We start from the raw sequence: 22856 nt of genomic DNA, 5'->3' as shown, positions 1-22856 counted from the left end.
AAGAAATGCGGTTTCCCTTTGATCCACAACGTAAAGAACGTGTCGGATAACAGGGGCAGGGGAACGTCTTCGTACGCTTTGAAAAAAAGGCTCGTCAGTGACTAATATATCTTTGTGTCTCCATGTTTGATGTTTTTTTTTTCTTCTTTTTCAACCTGTTTGTACCTAAAGGCATCTTTATAGGAGTCTGGAACCAGGGCAGGGGTTCAAACACATTTATTAGATTCATGTTAAAAAAAAAAGACAGAAATTAGCAATAACACATCGGCTTTAACACAAAAAATGGCTCATTTCAAAATAGACCAAAATAGATATTTTCACTGAATGTCTAAAAGTCATCCTAGTAGAACAGCAAAGGAAGTAAACAGGATGACCACTTTTTTTTTTTAACTAACACGCACATCTTTATTGATGGAAAAAAAATATACACAAAAGACTTTTTCTGAAATGGTCTGAAATATACGGCGGAGTATAAGAGACGTGCTTATTTGGGGGGGAAGAAAGTCGCATATTTTTCAAATTCTTTTGAATAGTTTTCTAGAAAAGAAAAAGTTGCAATAATAAGTTGTAATTGTGCACTTTATGTTTTTTTAGAGAATGAAGTCAATGTATCATTAAAATGCTGCTCAAAAGGGTAAAGAGATCAGCGAGCAGATTACAACTTTATTCTTTTATTTTCTTTCCGCAAACTTATTTTTTTAAAGTCATTAAAGTGACTCATTACCATAGCTATAATTTATATTTTTAATGTATTTATTCAATTTATTCTTTACATGGCATGTATTTATGCTGTTTTTTTTTTTTTTACATTTTTATTGTCATAAATAATTCAACTTTGTCCTTATCAGGGTAAGGCTTCACTTCTCTTGTAAATAATCGGACCCGTTTTAAACAATAAGGTCTAACACCACATTAGGGTCTCTTCTTTGCCTGAGATTTTAAGACTTAATTCTGATTCATAACGATTTTATTCTCGTCATGTTATGTCCATTACTTCATAAAATCGGGTATTTATCGAATAAATATCGGATTTTGGAAAGTCCTGGACGAGGCTCTGATACTCCGCCGTGACGATGGGCCTCTCACATACGTTGATTGCGCTCAGAGTTCATAGTGCAACGATTCATCAGTTCGATTCTTTTCCCGACCGACCCCTGACCCCCTCGACGTCACTTCAACATCTGCACACGGTAAAACGCCCGGTAATGAGTCCGTCAGTTGTGTTTATGGCACAGTTGTCACTTTGACCGAAGTGACATTTCTCCACAGAGGCACCGGCTTGGTATAGCTTTTTTTGTTTTGCTTTTTTTTTTTTGTTTCGGCCGTGGCGTCGCTGTTTTCTGTTTACTCGTGAAAAAAGAAGTTCCATCGGCCTTTTAAAAACCTGAGTGGCGCTGACAAGGTACGACTTTTCGGCGGAAATTCCTGCAGGTGTCGAGCGAACACGCGGTCCGTTCCCCGGAATGCGTCGCTCAGCACCAGGAGAAGGACCTGCCCACCATCTTGAAGAAAAGCTGGTTGGGTTCTCTGAAGTAGCGGCAGAGCTTCCTGAAGGCCTGCGGGCTGAGCGGCGCGTGAGGTCTGCCCTTGGACTCATCCAGGCACTTGTCGTGTCCGGCCGACAGCAGGCAGTAGAAGCCCTTGGTGGTGTTGTAGTAGAAGTTCTCCGGGCTGATCCTGGACGGCAGGTTCAGGAACCTCTCCGCTTTCCTCAGCTCGGGGAAGGGGTCCCGGATGAGCGCGTCGCCGTCCACCACGTGGATCTGCTCCCTGGGGAAGACCTCCAGCCAGCGGGCCAGGTGCTGGTGGTACAGGCTCCTCTGCAGGGCCTTGTACTCCGGGTTGACACGGCCCTTGCGGAGCAGCAGCTCCTCCAGCGGCTGGTAGGGTTTGTGGCGCGCCATCCGGTTGTGGAGGACCTGGGTGTAGTCGGACACCAGCCGCTCGGCGGGGTCGCGCACGATGAGCAGCAGGCGGACCGCCGGGTTCATGTCCCAGACCCGAGCCGGAGCCTGGGGCGATGCGAAGTAGCCGGGGGTTTTCTCCACCGTCAGCTGACCGGGGAGGGTGAGAGGCATCTGGGCTCGGTACCAGGACAGGCCTCGGCGGTAGTGATCCTCCACGTTGAAGTAGTGAACCTGAGGGAGGGGGGGTTAAAGTAACATTTTGATATAAATCTCCGAATAACTCACTTTAAATTTTGAGAGAATTTTTAATAAAATTCTTTTCTTACTTGGTATACAGGACTGTCTCAGAAAATTAGAATATCGTGATAAAGTTCCTTATCTTCTGTAATGCAATTTTTAATATTAAAACAAAAATTGGAAATATAGAAAAACACTGTCTCGAAAAAAAAAATAAAAAAAAATAACTTTTTCATGATACTCTAATATTTTGAGATAGGATTTTTGCGTTTTCTTAAGATGTAAGCCATAATCAGCAATAAAAGGCTAACAATATTTCAGTTGATTTGTAACGAATCCAGAATGTATGACATTTTTGTTTTTGTAATTGCTTAACAGAAGATAATGAACTTTATCACAATATTCTAATTTTCTGAGACAGTCCTGTATGACATTCCCTCTGGCCGTCTCAGCGGATCACCTCCTCCATCTAACACTCTTCTCTGTTTCCTCTTCTCCTACATGGACTAACTTCACGTCCTCATTTACTCCCTCCATAAATCTCTCTGGCCTACCTGTAGACCTCCTGCCTGGCAGCTCCAATTCCAGCATCCGTCTACCAATATATTCACTATCCCTCCTCTGTCGATGACCCAACCATCTCAGTCTGGTTTCTCTGAGCTTCTCTCCGAAACATCTAACATGTGCTGCCCGTCCGATGGACTCATTCCTGATCCTATCCATCCCGGTCACTCCCAAAGAGAACCTCGACATCTTCATCTCTGCTACCACTAGCTCTGCTTCCTGTCTTTTCCTCAACGCCGCTGTCTCCAAACCATACGACATCACCGATCTAACCACTGTCTTGTACACCTTTCCTTTCATTCTAGCTAAAACTCTTTTATGACACATTACTTGTGACACTTTTCTCCAGATGTTCAAACCTGCTTCAACCTGTTTCTTCGCCTCTCTCCCACTGTCTTTATTGCTCTGGATTGTTGACCATAAGTGCACTGCTTAAAAAAAAAAAGGGAACACTTAAAAAACACATCCTAGATCTAAATGAATGAAATATTCTTATGAAATACTTTGCTCTTTACACAGTTGAATGTGCTGACAACAAAATCACACAAAAATGATCAATGGAAATCAAATGTATTAACCCATGGAGGTCTGGATTAGGAATCACACTCAAAATTAAAGTGTAAAAACAAACTCCAGGCTGATCCAACTTTGATGTAATGTCCTTAAAACAAGTCAAAATGAATCTGTGTTGCTTCCTGAGTGGACACTATGATTTCACACAAGTGTGATTGACTTGGAGTTACATTGTGTTGTTCAAGTGTTCCCTTTATTTTTTTGAGCAGTATATTTAAAATCTTCTCCCTCTTGATGTACACTCCCGGTAGCCTCTTGGGTTCCTCTCATTCACGCACATGTATTCTGTCTAATGTTATCTAAATATTCTTTTTTCATAGTTTATTTTTGCAATTTTTCTAATGTTGACATCGTCCTCTACCTCTGCTTTGGCCACCTCCACGTCGGGGTGCAGGTTCAGCATCTCCAGCAGCGCCCTGGTGCCGCCTTTCCGCACGCCGATGATAATGGCCCCCGGCAGCCGCTGCAGGGTGGCGTTGCGGGTTGGGGGCGGCGGGGAAAAGGCGGGGGATCCGGACTCCCTGGAGCGCAACTCCCTCAAGCAGACAGACAGCTGAGTCTGCAGCAGCAGCAGCGCCAGCAGCCTCCGCAGCATGGTGCCTCCGTCAGAGGTGCAGCCCGGGGACACTCCTCAGCCTCATCAAGATCCCGCAGCCGACGGAGGGTGGGTCGGTGTTGGCGGGATCCCGTCGCGCGGGTGAATCTGATGGGGAGGGGGGCGGACAAAAGAGCGATTTACTTCTGAGGGGACGTAAACTAACGTGTCTCCCGATCAGGGTGACGCTCGATTTCTCCTGTTGGAACGATCGCGGCCTTTTCGGGACAAAGGCAAAGACGCAATCAGGTTAAAATGGAAAATAACAAAATCGGTTTAAAACAACTGCAACAAAAAGGGTTTTTACACATCCATATTACATATATAAATGTGTATATATACACATATATATATACAAAACGCAATCGAAACCATATAACCGTCATTTTTTTAAAGCCAGGATCGCTCGCTTTGTTTTTTGATGAACGTTTTACAAAAACAAAAGCCTCCTGGCTCCGGAATAAACGGGCCGGAGATTTCATCTCATCCGGCCAATCACAAAGCGTCGTCGCATATTCGTTTAGGAAAAAAAAAAAGGATCCTAATTGACTTTCCGCTGATGCTGGCGCGTGATTATAGCACATGGCGGGCAGTTAAGAGCCCATGGTTATTTCAAGTGTTCTTGGATCGGCTTGCAGGAGAAGATTATAGGAGTTTCTTCTCATCACACACACACACACACACACACACACACATCCAGCAGTTGTTTCATGCATGTTTGCTCAACTCGTTAATGATCCCGTATGTCTGCCGTGTCTCGTCACTCTAAACACGCCGCTCTGAGACTCAGAGGCCGCGGCGCAATGTAGGGCTGAGACGTGATCGTGGACGGGAGACAATAAAATATTAATACGCATCCAAAGAGACGGAGAAGAAATGCATTGAAAATTAATGCTGTTATGAGGTTGGGGGTGTCCCCCCCCCCTAAAGGAGGCGGGGAAAGGGGAAAGGGGGGGTTCAGCTGAGACATTTTTCCTAAGACATTTGCGTCGCTGAGTTCGTTTTGCAGAAGTTTGCAGCGAAAGATAAATGAAATAGAGGTCATGTGACCCAGAGCTGGTGTGATTCAGGCGTCTCATCCTCTGCGGGTCGGATGCTCATGACTGGGATTTAAACACACACACACACAAAAACACACACGTGCGTGCATGTGTGCGTGCACTCACTTAAACCTATTCATTCAGAAGCGGGTGAGTCACAGGTCCTCTTTTTCCAGCATCTCGACCTCGAGCGGCGCCGACGGCTGCAAGGGTTTGTTTCATCAGCTGACTGACCGCAGGAGAAGAGGCTGATTAAGGTTTCGGCCTGTTTTTTTTTTTTTTTTTTTGTAAAAAAAACACCTTAAGAACAAAGAGGAGGTTTGAACACCGTGCATAAAATAAATCAAGAAAGGAAAAATCAGCTGACTTTCAAACTGCAAAAACTAAAGCGTAACGCCATTAATTAGATGCCTCCGGGAAATATCCGCCCAATCATAGTCCGTTGATACCAAGGTGAGTTTTTCATTTTTTTTCGACGTAAATCATCCACTTGGTGGGTTTTTAAATTATACTATTTCCTCGTGGATTGCATTTGAATAGAAGTATTAAGTAGCATCACGGGACCTCAAAATAATACTCTGAGTAAATGTACTAAGTTACCTCCCAGTCGCTACTGTTATTGTTGTTATTGTTATATCCTGGTGTGACGGACTTATTAAATATTGTAACAGTGGAAGAACCCCGTCAACTTCCTGTGCTGATGCCCTAATTGCGTCTTTGGGGAACGCCACTGCCCCCCCGGCCTCCTGTGCCCCCTTCCTTTGGCTTGGCGACATTGTCGTCATCTGCGGCACAACCGTTGCCGTCCCCTGTGTGCGTGTGTTGTTTCCACGGTGGGTTTGGCTCGTGTTTGTCGATACGGGAGTTTGTAGTAAAGCCGTTCCTTGTGGGATGGAAATTAAAGAAAAAAACAACAACAAAATCACGATATTTGAACATTTCATACGGATCAATATGATCATCTCTCTGATTATCAGATCAAAAATGTCATTTAATGCTAAAAAAGGCCATTTAATGCTAATTTTGCAAAGCTGCGGTGCAAACACACAAAAGACTAAATTAGCTTTAGTACATTAAAAAGCAAAACACAATAACATCTATGCTTGCGGTTTCAGCCGTATTGTCTCAATTTTTGTAGTTTTTTCACACCATCCGGCGCTAGCATTATTCCACGGTCTACTCCGAACCAAAGAAACTGATATTGCATGAGAAATCAACGAGGAGAAACTTCAAAATAATGTGCTTAAAAGCTGTCTGGCGCCAGGGAATTAGATTATCTTATTAAGAGTTGATGGTTTTATAAATAGATTTAAAAACAAAAATTCCCTTGAAGTTCCTTAAACTTATTTCACAATAAGGTACGACTCAGATCATGTTAATTAAATTAAAATACATTTCCTTCAGGGGGTTATTTCTCTAAAAAAAAAAAAAAAATGACAACGTCGAGAACACACAAGCTTAGTAACAAATTTGCCAACAACGCTAACTGATGCTAGCACTAGAATACTCATGTAAAATGTTTCATACCTAACTAGATGCTGGATTTGAGTTTTTGGATGAAACAAATAAAAAGATCAGGACGTAAAGGGATGGATCAAATATGTGACCCCCTGAGGTTCTGCATTGTTGCAACACCGTGGCGACGACTGACGACTGACGACTGACGACTGACGACTGACGACTGACAACTGACGAGGCAAGTATGTTTGTTGATGGTCCGGCACCGGGAAGGTTTCTTTCTACGAGTGTCGGAAATTTCGACGGCGAGGTTCTCGCGTCCGTCAATCATCTCTCGGTGTCGTAAGTGCCACACGAGACGAGTCCCGTCACGACCAGCTGCAGGACCCGTAAAGGCATTTTCTCTTTTCGCGCAGACGAGTGAACTCGGTATCAGGACTGTTTTTTTTTTTTGTTTTGCTTTATCCAGCATATTTCCATTTTTTTCTGAAAAAAAAAAAACAACCAAAAAAAGCGGGATCCGCTCCTTCGTCTTAGTCGATGGGTGCAGCGAGTGTGTGGTGTGTTCAGAAACAGAGACAAAGAGAGATCAGTCGTCTGCGTGTGTGTGTGTGTGTGTGTGTGTGTGTGTGTGTGTTCCAGTGACTCTCCATGCCCTCTGCTCGAGTCCCTCGACTCCAACGCTCCCTCATGTCAAACCGCTTCCCCACCGCCTCGCGACCTTCCCCTCACCTTCCTCCACTCGTCGTCTTTCACCCTCACCTTTGTCCCCGACACACACACACACACACACACACTTTCCAGTCCCCCGATTCCCCCAAACTCGTGTTTATGGATGTGCTAACAAACCCCCAGCACCATGCTAATGGGGATGCCCTGCAGCAGCCTCTTAGCGGCTCATAAATAAACCAGGAGCGCACCTTTCCGCCCTGGAATGTTTTTGATTGGATGAACTTTGGAAATGAGACGGGTCTGGATTTAGAAACGGGAGGTACGAGTCGTGCACGCCTTTTTGTCGTTCACATGAATCCGCGGTCGTGTTGTTTTTAATTGAAAACAACCTGAAATAAATCTAACAGCGCGGTACTATTATTCTCTCTGGGTATTGAATTTATCTGAGGATAAACAAAGGGGTTGATTTTGAGAGTTTGTGTAGAAAATACAGATTAATATTTGGGAAAATAAAATCCCCTATTTTTGCAGGTTTACGATGTCTTTTACAGGAATTAAACCCTTTTTTGTGCGTTTCGTTAGATGGCAACTCCTGGGACGAGTTGGCATTTCAAACATTAGGTGCTTTAGAATTCCGATTTAGCATGTAACGGTTAAAAAATGAATAGATAAATAAAAACCTTCACAATAAAAAAGAACCCTCTGCTGCCTCCAAGTGGTTATACACAAAGCGCATAAAATCAGTTTTTTAATCCTTTCCTAGCAGACCAAAAATACAACTTAAACACATCCAGTAATGTGTGTTTTAGCAAGATTGAAACAACTATTCCGACAATTTTCCCCTTCTTCTCTTCATCATGTTTAAACCAAAAATAAAACTTTCATCCTTTCAATGGTGGTCATCGCTTAAATAGATGGGGATATTATGTGAATTCCTCTGCAGTGGGGGCAACGGACGGGAGATGGGCCGAAAAACGACAAAAAAACAAAACAAAAAAAACAACAAAAACAACAACAGCCGCCAGCGGAGTGTGAATCCTCCATATTGAGGAGTTTTCTAACCAGGCTGGAAAAGACAGAGATGGAAAGGAAGGGGGAGGTAAGAAGCGGCGAGGGGTAATTGTCTGTGAAACACAGATGCTATCATCTGCATTTTGGATCCCTGTGTCTTATAAGTTTGAGTGTGCGTGTGTGTGTGTGTGTGTGTGTGTGTGTGTGTGCGCGCGTCCAAGTCTCATCTCATCTGCATTAGTGCAGCTCCTTTGCCTTTTGTGTGTGTTTGAGTGTAACTGTCTGCGATCCGAGCCCTTGGAAATATCTTTCTACTAAGCGATGGTATTTGAGTATGAGTGTGTGTGTGTGTATGTGTGTGTTTGTGTTGGGTTGGGGGACCGATGGGGGTGGGGGGTAAGGATTATCCAGTACAGAGACAGGGTGGCAAGGAGGCGGGAGGGAGCTTAGGTAGAGTTGGGGTGTGTGTCTGTGTGTGCGTGTGTGTGTGTATGTAAGTGTGTGTGAGTGTGTGTATGTAAGTGTGCGCGTATGTGCGTGCCCGCAAACGCTCTCTGCGGGGGGTTGTGGGTGTACAGAAAGCAGGAAAGATTGTCCCTGGTAGGGGGGAAACGCCTGTCATATTGCCGAGGCTGTGAGAGTCAGATAAAACTCTCTGTCCTCCTTCCTTGGTCACACACACACACACACACACACACACACACACACACACACACACACACACACACTCCTCATCCATCACAGTCCTGAGAGGTCACGCCTCTGTGACAGTGTGTGTGAGCGTTTGTGTGACTTTGTTTTCCATTTTGTCTGGAGTCACTCATGTTCCAACAAGAGCAAGTTCCAGGAAGTAAACGCGAGCCCGGGGGTCAATAGATCCTGACCAGATGGGAAAATGTGGCGTCGGTCACATGACCCAAGCAGAACCAATCAGAAAGGGGCGGGGTCAATATCCTTAAAGGTAATTTCATTTGATATTACACTTCTTAATTTGGAATGGACTCAATGTGGAAATTGAAAATGTAAACACTTTAAAAAATACAGGTCAGAGGGCGTCAAAGCAGTCTTGGCACCGCTTGCATAGCACTTTGTTCCCAAAGTGTGTGTGTGTGTGTGTGTGTGTGTGTGTGTCCCGGCGGGCAGTGATTAATGAGATAAATACAAGGTTAATCAATATTGTGCTGCTCCTCTTACTTAGTGACACTGAATGATGAATTTGTACAAACCCATGTCTCCTGCAATTATTAAAAAAACGCCAGATTGCCATTTTTTCCTTTTTTTTCCCCCCATTATCTCAAACACATTGCCTCGTTGTATAAGGAAAGTGTTTTTTTGTGTGTGTGTGAAACGACGTGAAAGAGCAAACGTGTAGAAAATGACATTCGGAGGGAAACGTAGTGGAAGAGACGTTTAAATAAACCTCCCCCCGGAACCCATCCGCCTCTCTCTTTCCCTCTCCCTTTCTTTCCCCTCGGTTCTCGCAATCATTTCCTCCGCCATTTGTCTTTCTTTGCTCCCAAAACTTTCAGCCGTACCGCCCTTCCTCTGCCGTCTGTTTGTCTCCATATACCCTGTCAGGCGCCGACCGGGGCCTCGGCCAATCCAGCCCGCCGACAGCGGCGCACATACATCACCGCCGTGCCGCTGATTGCCTTTTTTTTTTTTGGTGGGGACGACGGCGGAAACATAACAGGCCGGGCAGGGGCTGTTTCCCATTACCAGCCCGGAGGGGAGATAGCCGACGCCTGGATGCGGGGGTCTGTAATCAAAACAGATGAATCCATCCGGAGGAAAAAAAATAAAACGGGACCCCGTCGGGTTTCCCGGGCCGAGCCGACCTGGGCGGTATCTTTCGGAGCCTGGCGGCGAAAATGGAGAGCGCCGAACTCGGAAAATGACTTGACATGTTCGATAGCGTGGAAATTCATAAAAGACGGTCGGCGAGGGTTCAAATGACGTCCCGCCGGAGGTGCGGAGACAAAAGCAAAAACCCGATTGGAGCCTTTTTCTGATTCTTGACATCAGGTTGATATTGCTTGTAACATGGTTTGACTGTGTCATAAGCAGCTTAAAAAAAAAAAAAACTTAAAAAGCTATTTCGAGTCCTTGAATGAATTATTTGTGTGTGATTTGGAGAAGAAAGACTCACCGCCAGCAGGGAGAACTGTCTTTACTTTTTCCACACTTCATTTATTATAATGATGAGTCTACTCGGGGTCATTTTGGGGGATCCAGCCGATCGCGGTTGAGGTTGGGCTAAACCTGAAAAAAGCTGGAACAGAAAGAGAAAGAAAAGAGGGCGGTCTTCGGATCGCTGTCCCGAAACTGCCGTCCCAGGGTGCGCGGCGACCGGCTAGCTCGACAATGGACGACTTAAAGCGGCGGTGTGAACGGGGAACGTGCTAATCGGCACGCTTTTCGCGCTTTTTTTTCTCAAACTGAGAAAAAAATAAAGGAGCCTGAGCGTGGCGAGGAGGCTCGCGAGTTAGCGAATCATGCTACGGAAACATCGATTAATTCGATGGAATGTGCACGGGCTTCAAAAATTGGATTGCACAAAAGTTTCCCCTTCATCCGATCGATGTAAATCTGCAGACGCCTCGCTGACATGCCTTTTCTACACAAAAACTATCATTTTTGGTGGTTTGCGAACATGTATGCATTTGATTTTTTTTAAACCTGATCCAGATATCACATTGTTTGGCTTTTCTTGCTTAACCACTGAGCAAAATGCTGTTATGTACGGTATGGTAACGGACAATAAAATAATATCAACTCCCTGGAAGTCAAGATGCTGTACCTCAATTTAAGTTTGGCTCTACGCATCTCGTGCAAGAGGACTAACTAACCTCAATTTAAGACTCGGTAAACTGAACTCAATGACATATTACGCATGGAGAGTTTGATATGGTACGACGGACAGTCGTAATATATTCTTATTTAGCAGCCATTTATGGATCATCTTGTTGAGATCAAGTCCAGCAATTATATTCATTCATTAGCACTAGTAAGATGTTAAGCAGCATTTATTATGTTCTTCAATTATGCACTTTTTATTTTTTTTCTTTGTTTGTTTACTGTACAAGTCCTTTTTTTGTGTTGACATATAAAAAAAATCCAATAAATATATTGTGAATGGGAGGATCGGGAGCTCAGGTTTTTTACTTCTTTTGTGTTTACAAAACAAAAAAAGGCCGTTGTGGCTTTTCTCACACGCCGACCTTCAGTGCGACCAACAGACTGGAATGCTCCGCCCGCCGTAGACGTCCCAGCATTTTGTTTTTTAATTATTTCTTTACGTCTCTCTCTCTGACCTTCCTCTCCGAGGTCGGTGTTTTTACCCCCCCAACCCCACGCTAGCTTTCAAATCAAGTCTTCAGAAGAAAAAAAAAAAAAAAAAAAAAAAATCTGTTTGCACAGCCCACCGCCTTTTCACCCACCCATCATCTTATTCACTCACACATGCATAACATCCCCCTCCCTCCTCTTCCTCCACCTCTTCCTCCTCCTCCTCCTCCGTCCTCCTGGCGTATTCCGCCGTGCACGCTCCGAGATCTGGGTCAACCGTATCAAACACCGAAATGCGCCCGCTTCGTTTCCTATCTGGTGTGTGCTTGGTGTGTATAAACCACAAATATTAAATGTGTATGTGTGTGTGTGTGTGTGTGTGTGTGTGTGTTTGCTAGGGGTGGGGTATCTGTTCAGAAGTAGAAGACGACGACGACAAAGAAGAAAAAGACGAAGAAGAAGGAGGAGTGGGGGGGTTCTACTATTGCGGGCTTATCATAAAGTGCACAGGGGGTGTCTGATTAAGAAATCCAGTTTGTCAAAGGACTGTTTCTGTGTGTGTGTGTGTGTGTGTGTGTGTGTGTGTGTGCATGCTTGTGTGAGGGTGTGCATACAAAAGAAAGATGTTTCTGCTGAGGGTTTGGGTTTCGCACCAGGAGAAGTGAGTGTAGTGGTGCTACAATGGCTCAAAGGGCTAACACTATAGTTGCTAACGTCTTGATAGAAAACCAAAAAATGTAATAAGCTGAAATTGGAAACTTTTATTTCTTTTATTTTATTATTTATCATCACGCTTTTTTTTTTTTTTTTTAAAGCAGGCAGGTTAACTTTATGGCCGGAGGCTTTTGTATAATTTCTTGTAATTTTACTGTAAATGAACACAGGTTTTCAGGGTTTTTTTTTCTCCATTTTCTAATCTGTTTTGGGGTTTCCTAAAGTATTTTTTCCCCTCAGATTTCATCCCAATTTCCTCACATTTATTTGTTATAATTACTATAATTTGTTCATTCTTTTTTTTTTTTGGTAGTTTTAGGCGATTATATGCTATTTCTGAATTCAGATACCGAAATGTCACGGTGACACCCACTTAATACCGTGATTTTAATTTTCAACATTAGGACGCACATTAGCTCTAACCCCACCTGGGAGATCTGGGGTTCTCTCGGGACAGAGTGTATGTGTGTGTGTGTGTGTGATCTGTGCCCCGCCAGTGTCAGATCTCGCTCTTGTCGCAGAGCCCCGAGGCGACCCGGCCACCGACCCCTGCACCGGGTCCGCTCTCGGCCTGAGCCTGTTGTTAGCATAGCTCCCGTGGCAACCGGCCCAGAGCCGGTTATTTGCATCACCGGAGAAGGGCTTGCCGTGTTTGGGAGAGGGTGCCGACGGTCCATCATTCACCGAAACACATTTATAACGGTTCGCCTTGCCCTTCGATGAAAGACAGCTATCTTAGGAAAGAGTGGCACCAAAAATATAAATACTAAAGTCCGTAACATAAGGCCGAAACTACGACCAGCTCTTAAAATGCCCATTTTCCGAATGGAGTTCTGCATGCAGCTGGGCACCAGCTTGGTTTATTCAGTCTAAAACAGTCCCTTAGTTTCAGCTTCGATTCAGCTGACATTTATTACATATATATATATGTGCAAACCATTATTTTCACGGTTACATGTTCGCGACTCTAGTATTTAAATCAATAATAGATACCGATATCTCTGGAGGAAGGTTCGTCCAAGGTATATTTTCAAAGCCCTATTTTATATGGCTGCAAACTCAAATATTAACCTTTCAAAATAAAATCTTCGCCTCACTGTCTCATTTCGATCATTTAACAAGCACGAGATTTTATCCTCTGTCTTAAAACGATCTCCCGAAGACTAAAGAAATGTATTTATTTTTTATTTCGGCATACAAAACGTAGAGGGGGCGGACGGATAAAACGAATTAGCAAGAGACGCTCTCGGCCTTGACGCCCCGAAACTTGCAAGAGTCGACCGTATTGGCTGGCGTTTCCATGACAACCTTCAACCGGTGTTTTTTGTTTTTGTCATTTACGAAACAAAAAAAAAGCAAAAGAGGGTGGGGCGAGGGGGGGGGGGAGTGAAAACTCGAACCGAGGGGCCCCTTATGGTTATGTAACATTCCAGCTGAACAAAAAGTAGGGAGCAGATTCCTCCGCCGAGGTTACACAATCTCCAAGTTCGCCGCCGCATAGTTTTGATTACTGCCGCCTCACGGGCCACACACACACACACACACACACACAGCGAGGTGTGAGTGTGTTCTCCGAACGAATGGGGCGATTAGGTCATTGAGGATGGAGGGCAGGATTTGGGGCGCGTCCTTGATTCGGGGGAGTTTAGGGGAGGGGAGGGGGGTCAACTTTTTTGCGTTTCGTTTTGTTTGTTTTCGGGTCGAGGGTCGCGCGCTGATCGTGTGAGCGCCACGCTCAGGGGCGCATGTGCGTCTGGGTGGAGGGCGAGCTGGCAGATGGGGGCGGGCCGGTTGTGTCTGGTCAATGTCATCACGGACCAGCGAGCCCAAACAGAATCCAGGGTGGGGGATATGCGGGATGCGGGGCGGGGGGGATGAAATGCTGGGGTTACAGTCTGGGGAGATGAAGGGAAAAAAATAACAGGACAAGACTGGGAATTAGCCAGATGGCGCTCAGGATGAAAAAAAAATCTGATTAGGGTTGGAGGAGGAAGAAAGAAAGTTGTGTACCTGCTTGATCAGGTGTGTTTGGACTCCCGCTGGTCCCTCGCCAGAGCGACCGCTGTTCGGATAACCCTCAGCCGCCCAGGGGACGGGGGATTATAAAAGATGGGAGGTTTGGGGAGGGCGTGAAAGTAACAGAACGCGTGGCGAGGACAGATGATGTTGACGTGGTTCTCTGGGCTGAAAGCCGGCCAGCGGCGATGCTAGCACGCCCAAAGGGATGCCGGTGGGGGTTTGAAAACAAAAAAAAAACAAAAACGGACATAGCGCAGCGATGACTCCACTACATAGAAAGAGAAGAACAAGGTTTGACTTCAAAACGCAACTTGGAGGCAGGGATGAGGTCGCCGTGGTGACGAGGAACGCTTCACCTCAGCGCTGACAAATGATGCTAATTAGCCGTAAAACAACGACACGCCAGATTTTCTGTCTCGTTTTCCCGCTTGAGCTAACAAACAAAGCTGACGATATTTCAATGCAAAATTGAAAGCTATTATTCCCCGCTTGCAGATCCGAGCTGCGTTAGCATCCTCGTGCATATCACGTAACTATAGATGACGTGGCATCCCACCTCAAAAGGGTCCTCCCTAGTAGCAAACCTAGGCTAATGCTAACAACTACGCCATTGTATGACTCTTGGAGGGCTGGTGCAAACGCTAGCAGCTAGCACTCTCGGGTCAACGCTAGCCATTCAGTTCCATTGGTGCTTTGCACTTAAAAGACCAAGATATTAAACAACAAAATAAGTATTTATTTCTATCTAATTCTTGTGATTTTGCGTGCTTGTACATAATTCTTGTTGTGTATATGATATTTATATACATACATATACAATGGAACCTTGACTTACAAGCGCATCAACTTATGAGTTTAAGTTTAGCGACATGTTGTGTGTGCAAGTTACGCTTAGCAATACATTGTAACATTAAGTGTGTAGCCAGTAAGTTAAGCGATAGAGCACGTGAAAAACATGAAAGATATGAAAAAACTCCCTCAATCCCTCTCCGCTTCGACCGACATCTTCGTCCGATCTTCAAGATAAATCCACTCAATAAAACCATTTATTTCTTTACATTCTTTCTCATGTTTTATTTTCTTTTACAATATATGTCCTTTTTAAAGTACCTTTTTATCAATTGAAAAGCAGGGGACCGGAACGGATTAATAGTATCCCAATTCTTTTCAGTGGGGAATACGGCCTGCACATGCCGCTAAGCGTTGCGTAATGCGGAATTTCTCGAAGGACTCGATGACGTTCTCGGCATCTGTTTCCCATTCTCGTCGCTCATTTGTCTCTGCGGCGCTTACGGCGCTGCCAGAGACAAGACGTCAAACGGCGGGGAAGTCGCCAGGCGGGGGAACCCCCCCGGGGGTCGGTCGGATGTGAGCGGTTGAACTCTGCCGGGGGGTCGACGCTACTCTTTTATTTATTTTCACTTCAGAACATGCAATATTCTGGGGAATCAATGAAGTATTTCTGATTCTGATGGGAACAGCTTTGACTCCTGAAAGCACTACAGCGCTCTGAAGAGAGTGAGTGACAGCTGCTGATTATTGATCAGTTATTGGGTTCTTCTGTTAAGGATCTCTCCAGTTTCTCTATGTTCTCTCCTACTTAGACTCTCTGGCAGTTCTCCCACCTGTTCTTCTCCTACCTATATTCTCTAAATGTTCTCCTTCCTGGGTTCTCCAGGTTCTCCGTCTTCCTCCAAGAGTCCAAAAACAATCAGCAGAATCGACATTTGATCGACAGGCGACGTGTCCGGCTTAAACCCTGCCTGGCCTCCAAACCCTCCTGCCCCCGCCGACCGCAACAGCAGGATAAAGGTAATACATAATAAATGAAAGTCTACTTTTATGTAACACTGAATCATTTCCAGTGTAACTCCAAAGTTATTTATATAAAACTTTGTCGTTGAGGACTATCGCCTGCCCCCTTCCTCCCGTTCCTGCGACGCAATGGTTCATTCTGTTCCGTCTGTGGATTATTTACAGCGGATGAGGTGTTAACAGCGTCCGACAAGCCGGGACGTTTTAATTCAAGCGGGAAAAGCAAAGCCAATCAGGGAGATGCTTTGGAAATGTTGAAATTCTTGGTGATGGATGAAGCTGACCGTCTTTTTTTAATAAAACCCGGTCCTTGAATGATAAATCATCCAACCTCCCAGCCTCGGTAACTAATCCCTTCAGAAAAAAAAAAAGCCTTTTTTTTTTTGCACATTGACGATCCCTTGCCATCGGACGGTAACAGAAATACATATCGGGCACAGCGGAGCTTCATTTTTATATTATTAGTCTATTATTTATTTTTCCAATATCGACGACAGCATGAAAAGCTGCGGGGGGGGGGGAAATGGCCGGCCTCGGTGAGTGCGTGCGGGACGCGACCCAGCCTTTCCCGCGCCGCCCCCAACGCTACCCATCTGAGGTCGCGACCCCCCCCCCTCTCCAATGGACAACCTCTTTGGCGTGTTTTGACCCATTTGTGTCTGTTTTTTCCACACGCAGGTGCTTAAAAATGTATGATTCTGTCATTCTTACTGGGGTTTGACTGTGAATTATTAGTGTGTGTGTGTGTGTGTGTGTGAGTGAGTGTGTGAGCACTAGGAAAAGAGAGTGTCTTGCTGACTTCCTCCATCTGCCTGCCACCAGGAGTCCTTGTCACCTCGACTCAAAGCTGGTGAAGTGAGACGACCTCATCAGTCTGCTTCTGCTTGCGGTTGTGTGTGTGTGTGTGTGTGTGTGTGTATTTCCCCTCTGAGGTCACGGTGACCCTTCACCCCGATAACCCAGCCGATGGATTCCTCCTACCTCCGCCGAGCGTCCCCCCACCCCCCGCCAGCACACACCACCAACCCGCAAGCGGCCATTTTGGTTTCTCAAATCCTCTCACGAACTACAACTTCTTCCCTGGACTACAAGGTGACCTTTCTATGAAAGTAGCCATTTTTTTTCCCCAGTGTCAATGAAGTTTAAACCGTTTTTTTCCTCCAAGAACATCCATTACAGACGGCGCCACCATATTTTGGTGCCAAAGAGACTCCGGCAGCGTCCATGTGATCGTAAAGATCACGTGGAAACGTGCTTCCACAGCCATGATGCGTTTTCAGATAATCCAATCCGTGTGAGCGGGATTCTAAAAACGTATCGCCGCAATGCACGATCGGCGATTTTTGGCGCCATCTAGAGGAGGCCCTGTTCCACATTGATGATCCTTTGGATTCCAAATTCCATCTCTTGCATTCATGCGGACTGATTTTCTGCAAGTTTTCACTGGATGACTATATAAAGAGGTCAAAGGAAAGATGTTTCAGAAAAAAAAGGCTGATGAATGCCCACCATTTGCATGTTGGAGGAAAAGTGAAATCAAAAGCTAGCATTGATGCTAAATATGAGCTATTTGTAGTTTATGAGCTCACACAGCTTAAACAATAGGGATACAACCAGGTTCAAGATTATAGAAGGAATTTTACATCCTTTCAACATGCTATCGCTAGTAGCTACGTGCTATTTAATTAGCATTAAAAGTCACTGGAGAGCTGATGCACATTCACGCAAGTAAACGTTTAAAGGCCTTCGCTTGATTTCACGTCAGGGACCGCTTCTGCACCAGTAGACGCGAGACGTCGCCATGCGTCGGCGGCAAAATTGTTAAGTCGCAGATGAAACGGAGGGGAAAAATTAGGAATCAAAAATGGCAATCGTGAGGCCTGGAAACTTTTTGACGGGGGGGGAGAAGTCATTTGAACGTGACTCCTCCGAAGCACAAGGCATGAAACTGTGTTGGTGTGTGAAATGTTAATGCGCTTGTCGGGGGCTGCCGTGTTTCGACCCGAGTACCATTCGAAGGGGATGAGACACAGACACATGCTCTCTCTCTCAAACACACACACACACACACACACACACACACACACACACCTGATCACGCTTCTCCTCCTCATGCGAACAGACCAAGTTCCCAATAACGCACTGCTGGGTGGCGGCACGACAGTCAAGGGTCGTAATCCAATCTTTTATAACATCAAAATACTGCTAATACACATGAAAAAACCCTTATCACCAAATAACATCTGCAAGAAATTGCTAGAAAACCCTTCCCTTGTTACCCTGGCCATGTTGTGGTCCTATCCCAGATTAGGTAATCCGCTATCTACCCATGATGGAGTTCGCACTAGTACTGTCGTGCAGATACTGCAAGCATAGGGATACGGATAGGATTTGGAAATCCGGTGATGGCTGCGTCCTAATTGTCTCGGCGTGGATGTCGTTCCCTCCCGCGCTGCCGACGCAGCACCCGGATGCACTTTAGGAGGTCGCGGTTATTTTGCATCTTCAAAAAAGTGTATCGGGTTGCGGCGAAGGCAGATGCTGCCATGTTTCCCCCAAATCTATCATTGCACTTGCTGGAGAGTGAGAACTGCCCGTGATTGTGTGTGTGTATGTGTGTGTGTCTGTGTGTGTGTGTGCATGCGTGCACGCACTTCAGTGTGTGCACGCGCCCCGCTCATAAATAAAAGGCATGCATTATTCACAACTGCTCCTCCAACTAATGCCCTTTAATGTGCCCAAACAGCCTTAATGTACTCCCCTACCAAGGTGGCAGACCCCCCCCCCCCACACACACACACACACACACACTCTCAGAGACACACAAACACACACACAAGCTCAAGAACAGCTTTAACACACTATCTTTGTCAGCATTCATTTCACTCTAATCACTAATTCTTCTAAAAAATGCAGATGTTTAACTTTTCAAATAGGCTCCAGTACACGCCGTCCCCCAAACTCCGCCCATAAAATACTTAGTCACTTTGTGGACTTGCGGCAATGGACCTCTGATGACGAAGCTTCCCAAAAACGCTTTGTCTTGATTAGCTTTAAAGAGCGTGCATGCTTGTGTGTCTTTTTGCGTGCGTCTTTGTGGGGGTGAAATTAAGCTGACGGTATTGTGAAGCAATCAAGAAATTGTTCTGAGCAGCAAAAAAAAACAACAAAAAACTAAAAAAAGAAAAGAAAAAACCCAAACAACTCATCAAATCGATCAAGGTGTTGATTGCATGTCTGACTTTTCCCCGCCGGGTGTTTTACCTTCTAATCACTCAGTAATTGATTTGTTCTCGTCTTTTAATTACCTCAGTTTTCTTTCTCCCTGTCTTATACTCCCTGCCTAGAGGCTGCTTTGGCGCCCGCCGGAGTTTTAAGCCGGAGTTTTAAGGCGGAACTCCCATTATATTACACTCCTGACTAATGACCTTTAAAAAAAAAAAAGTCTCTCTTTTTTGTAGCTTTAAGCAAATCATATGGGATGTCAGATGACAAAAGTTCATGTCTTACTTTAGAGGTTGGCTCATGTGAGTGATGGGCGAGGGTGTCAAAGAATTATTTCTTAGTTTGGGTTTAAAAAAAAAAGTTAAAAATTCACAATTTAGTTTATAGTTTAGCATTACCGGGGAAAGAGAGGAAGAGGAGGTTGCAATCCAGAAGGGGCAACGGAAGAAAAGGAGAAAAAATGTATCTGTGACTTCAAAGTTCAAAAGTTTTCATGCTTATTTTAAGTACTTTTTTGTTTAGGCGGAAGTAGTATTTTGCAAGGATGTGAGTGTGTAGTAAAAAACAAAAACTTGATTGTTCCAGTGGCGTGAATGTAGAATGGAAGAAATTGGAGTGAAACGGTAATTGGAGAAAAGTATTGGCCTCAGTTAAGAAAAATGCCTGCTTTAATTTTTTTTGTTTTTTTTGTTTAATACACAGATATTTTTAGGAAATACTGTCCTCTACGGGTGCTAAGCTAATCTGCTTTAAGACTCATGTTGTTTTCTGCTCAGCTCTTATGTTGGTTTATCACCTGAAAGACAAAGGAAATAAAAAAAAAGGCACTAAATTACAAATATCAGATGAAATGACCCTGGTATATTTTAATCTTATTTCCAAAGGCTTCAGTAGGGAAGAGGCCTAGCCAATCAGAGCGGCTAGCTGTGGTGGACAACCCAGCCAATCACAGGAGGGGAGTGGGGAAAGTGGGCGGGATGTGGTGAAACTTTCCCAATTGGTCATTTTGTTGTGTTTTTGTTGCTATTCTGAGTTGTCTAGATCCCAAAATAAAATACAAATAAAGTGAAAATTGAAAGAATCATGTCACAACAAACCAGATTATTCTTTTTTGAAATGCCGACGGGTAAGTTGTGAAACTGGAAGTTTCTCTGGTGGCAAAAAAGTATATCCAAGGTTACACAATCATTTAATTAACATCTCACATGCTCTCACTTTGTGTTGAGAACCACACACACACACACACACACACACACACACAAACAGCAAACAATGACTCCATTCATCCCTTTACTCTCTCTCTCTCTCTCTCTTTATCACCCTCTGCACACATCATGCCTTCGTAAACACAGTGAAGGTCAAACACACACACACACACACACACACACACACGCACACACACACACACACATACACACAGCGTTCTCTGACCTCTGACCTGCATCATCTCCAGCCCCAGTCTGTTTAAAGGAAATCTTCCGGATTAGATTTTTTTGTTTGTCTATCATTCACTCAGCCAGTCAGTTGTGTAGGAGTGCGGTGATCAGCGTCAGCCCTCTCAATTGTGTGTTCGGTAGATTCATCAGGTAACACACACACACACACACACACACACACACACACACACGTCTGCGTTTGGTTCATTTAAAGATATATTGACAAAGACCATAAACTGCTCAGGGGTAACACAATAATGGGGATCATGCTACACTGTGTATATACAGTATATATGTCTGTGTGTGTGTGTGTGTGTGTGTGCATACGTGTGTGTGCATACGTGTGCGTGTGCATGTAAGAGGCTGTGCACTCCTGGGTGAAGTTTTGAATAAAGTGTCCCAAGAGGATGAATGGTTACAATGACAGGGCGTCTCTTGAGTGCCACCATGCCAGGTATTAGTTAAAACAGCTAATGAATTGTGTTCTGTTCTAAAATAAAATGTTATGGGAGCAACAAAAAAAAATTCTGTTTTTGGATATATATATTCATTTTTTTTTTAAGAGTGCAATTTTACAAACACACAGCGCTTATCTTCCATGTCAATCAATAGGAAGCCGGCGCTAATCTGAGAAAAGCCAGTACATCTCACACACACGCGCACATCTCTGACTCTATATCTGATTCCCTTTATACAGCCATTCATTCACTTCAATAGAAACCAGAATGTTCAGGTCCTTTTTTTTCAGGATTAACAGATAAATCCCGAGCGAGAAAAATAAAATTATTCTCTTTACATGTCCCGGAGACATCACACTTCCTGTAACAGTACGTCAAAGATCAATGGCTTCGACGTAGATAATTTCACAACATGCATGAATAATCGCACACGGCTGATCCTAACTCACAAAACATGAATGGTGAGTCATAAATGACGTCCAGAGTGGCAGTTGTGACAGCAACACACACACACAAGTACACACACACACACACACAGAACCACCGTGAAGTTGTGAAAGAGGGTCAGTTAGTCATATGTTCTTTGATGAAATGCGTATGACTGTATTTATTTTCCCACGATCGTCACGGGACACCAAAAGCCTTTTTGAACTCGCTTTACACACACACACACACACAAATCACAAGTTAGCCTCCTGCACCTGCGGGGTCAGATTGGTCCATAGGTGCCAGGTGTGTGTGCATGTGTGTGTGTGCATGTGCATGCGTGGGGTGCATGTAAGGACACGTTGGAGTGCATCAAGTGTTTTCCCTTTACAGTGAAAGTGAAAGATGAAGAGCGAGCAGGTCCTACCTGGCGCGCAGCGCGTTCTCTCCCACTCTTCTAACTTCTTCTTTGTCTTCTTTCTCTTCCTCTTTCCCACTGCAAGTCACCTCACGCGCACGTGAGCCCGGATCCTTTCTCTTTTTCTTCCTCCTTCTCCTCCTCCCGCTGTAGCTGCTGCTGCTGCTGCTGCTGCTCGGCCGACGGCGACCGACTGACTGAATGAGAGTGTGTGTGTGTGTGTGTGTGTGTGTGAGTGTGTGTGTGAAGAGAGAGAGAGAGCGAGAGAGACAGAGTCCACAGACAAACAGCTCCACGCCTCAGGGAAACACCCCACTCTCTCTCCCTCCTCCTCTTCCTCCTCCCTCCTCCTGTTTTTTTCCTCCTCCTGTCTCCTCCTTTCATTTCCCCTCACATCAGGTCCTTCTTAACTTTCATCTGATCACCTTGAAGGAAGCATAATATTTCCATGCACACACACACACACACACACACACACACACATGCATTTAATCCCCCCTCCCGTCAGCCTGATTCTAGGTTTTTAACCTCTTTTACCCCCCTTTCCCCCTCTTCAGTTCACCGCCGTGACTCCCTTGTATCATAAATAAGTCAGACAGAGCTGGGGCAATAAAGAGTAAATAAATAAAATAAAATGACATTGAAAAAAACCAAATGGTGTGACATTGACTTCCTATCAGACAAACCTTTTTTTTTTTTTTCCTCTCTTTTTTTTCCACGTCTATGAATCTGCAGAAGTCGCTTCAATTTGAAATAGACACATGAATAAACACAAACACAGGCAGTCTACGCGGCCCACCAGGGACGTAGTGTGTTAATGGCCACCGATTGTTACGACCGAAGAGCTCTTTGCCAAACTGTCTAGTAAAACGTCTAGAGGCCGGGAGAGGGAGAGAGAAAGGGAGACGCTCGCTGTGTTTCTGCATAAAGTTCTTTATCTTCTGTAATGCAACTAAATAAACAAAAATGTCATATATTCTGGATTCATTACAAATCAACT

At 44.7% G+C, this 22856-nt stretch overlaps 1 protein-coding gene across 1 annotated transcript; it reads right to left on the bottom strand.

Moving 5' to 3' along the window:
- Positions 1–201: 201 nt before the first annotated feature.
- On the bottom strand, positions 202–22106 carry hs3st1l2 (heparan sulfate (glucosamine) 3-O-sulfotransferase 1-like 2). The gene is made up of 3 exons (XM_086169137.1): positions 21866–22106; positions 3643–3984; positions 202–2138 (listed from the first exon to the last, which is right to left on the bottom strand). Exons 2-3 carry the CDS (start codon positions 3874–3876, stop codon positions 1473–1475), a joined length of 900 nt encoding a protein of 299 aa, XP_086025263.1. The 5' UTR covers positions 3877–3984; positions 21866–22106; the 3' UTR covers positions 202–1472.
- Positions 22107–22856: the final 750 nt, after the last annotated feature.

This window comes from Fistularia commersonii, chromosome 22, assembly GCF_037954325.1.
Source record: "Fistularia commersonii isolate RoL2024-O1a breed Wild chromosome 22, RoL_Fcom_v1.0, whole genome shotgun sequence".
Classification (NCBI taxonomy): Eukaryota; Metazoa; Chordata; class Actinopteri; order Syngnathiformes; family Fistulariidae; genus Fistularia; species Fistularia commersonii.
Note: the sequence above shows the minus strand (reverse complement) of the source record. Positions and strands in the feature narration are given on the sequence as shown.

Bases quoted from the DNA above. Each gene is read 5' to 3' on its own strand.
- hs3st1l2 (XM_086169137.1), bottom strand. From the start codon at position 3,876: ATGCTGCGGAGGCTGCTGGCGCTGCTGCTGCTGCAGACTCAGCTGTCT. The intron at 2,139-3,642 runs GTAGAGGACGAT...CCCCTCCCTCAG, and splicing joins TGGAGGTGGCCAAAGCAGAG to GTTCACTACTTCAACGTGGA.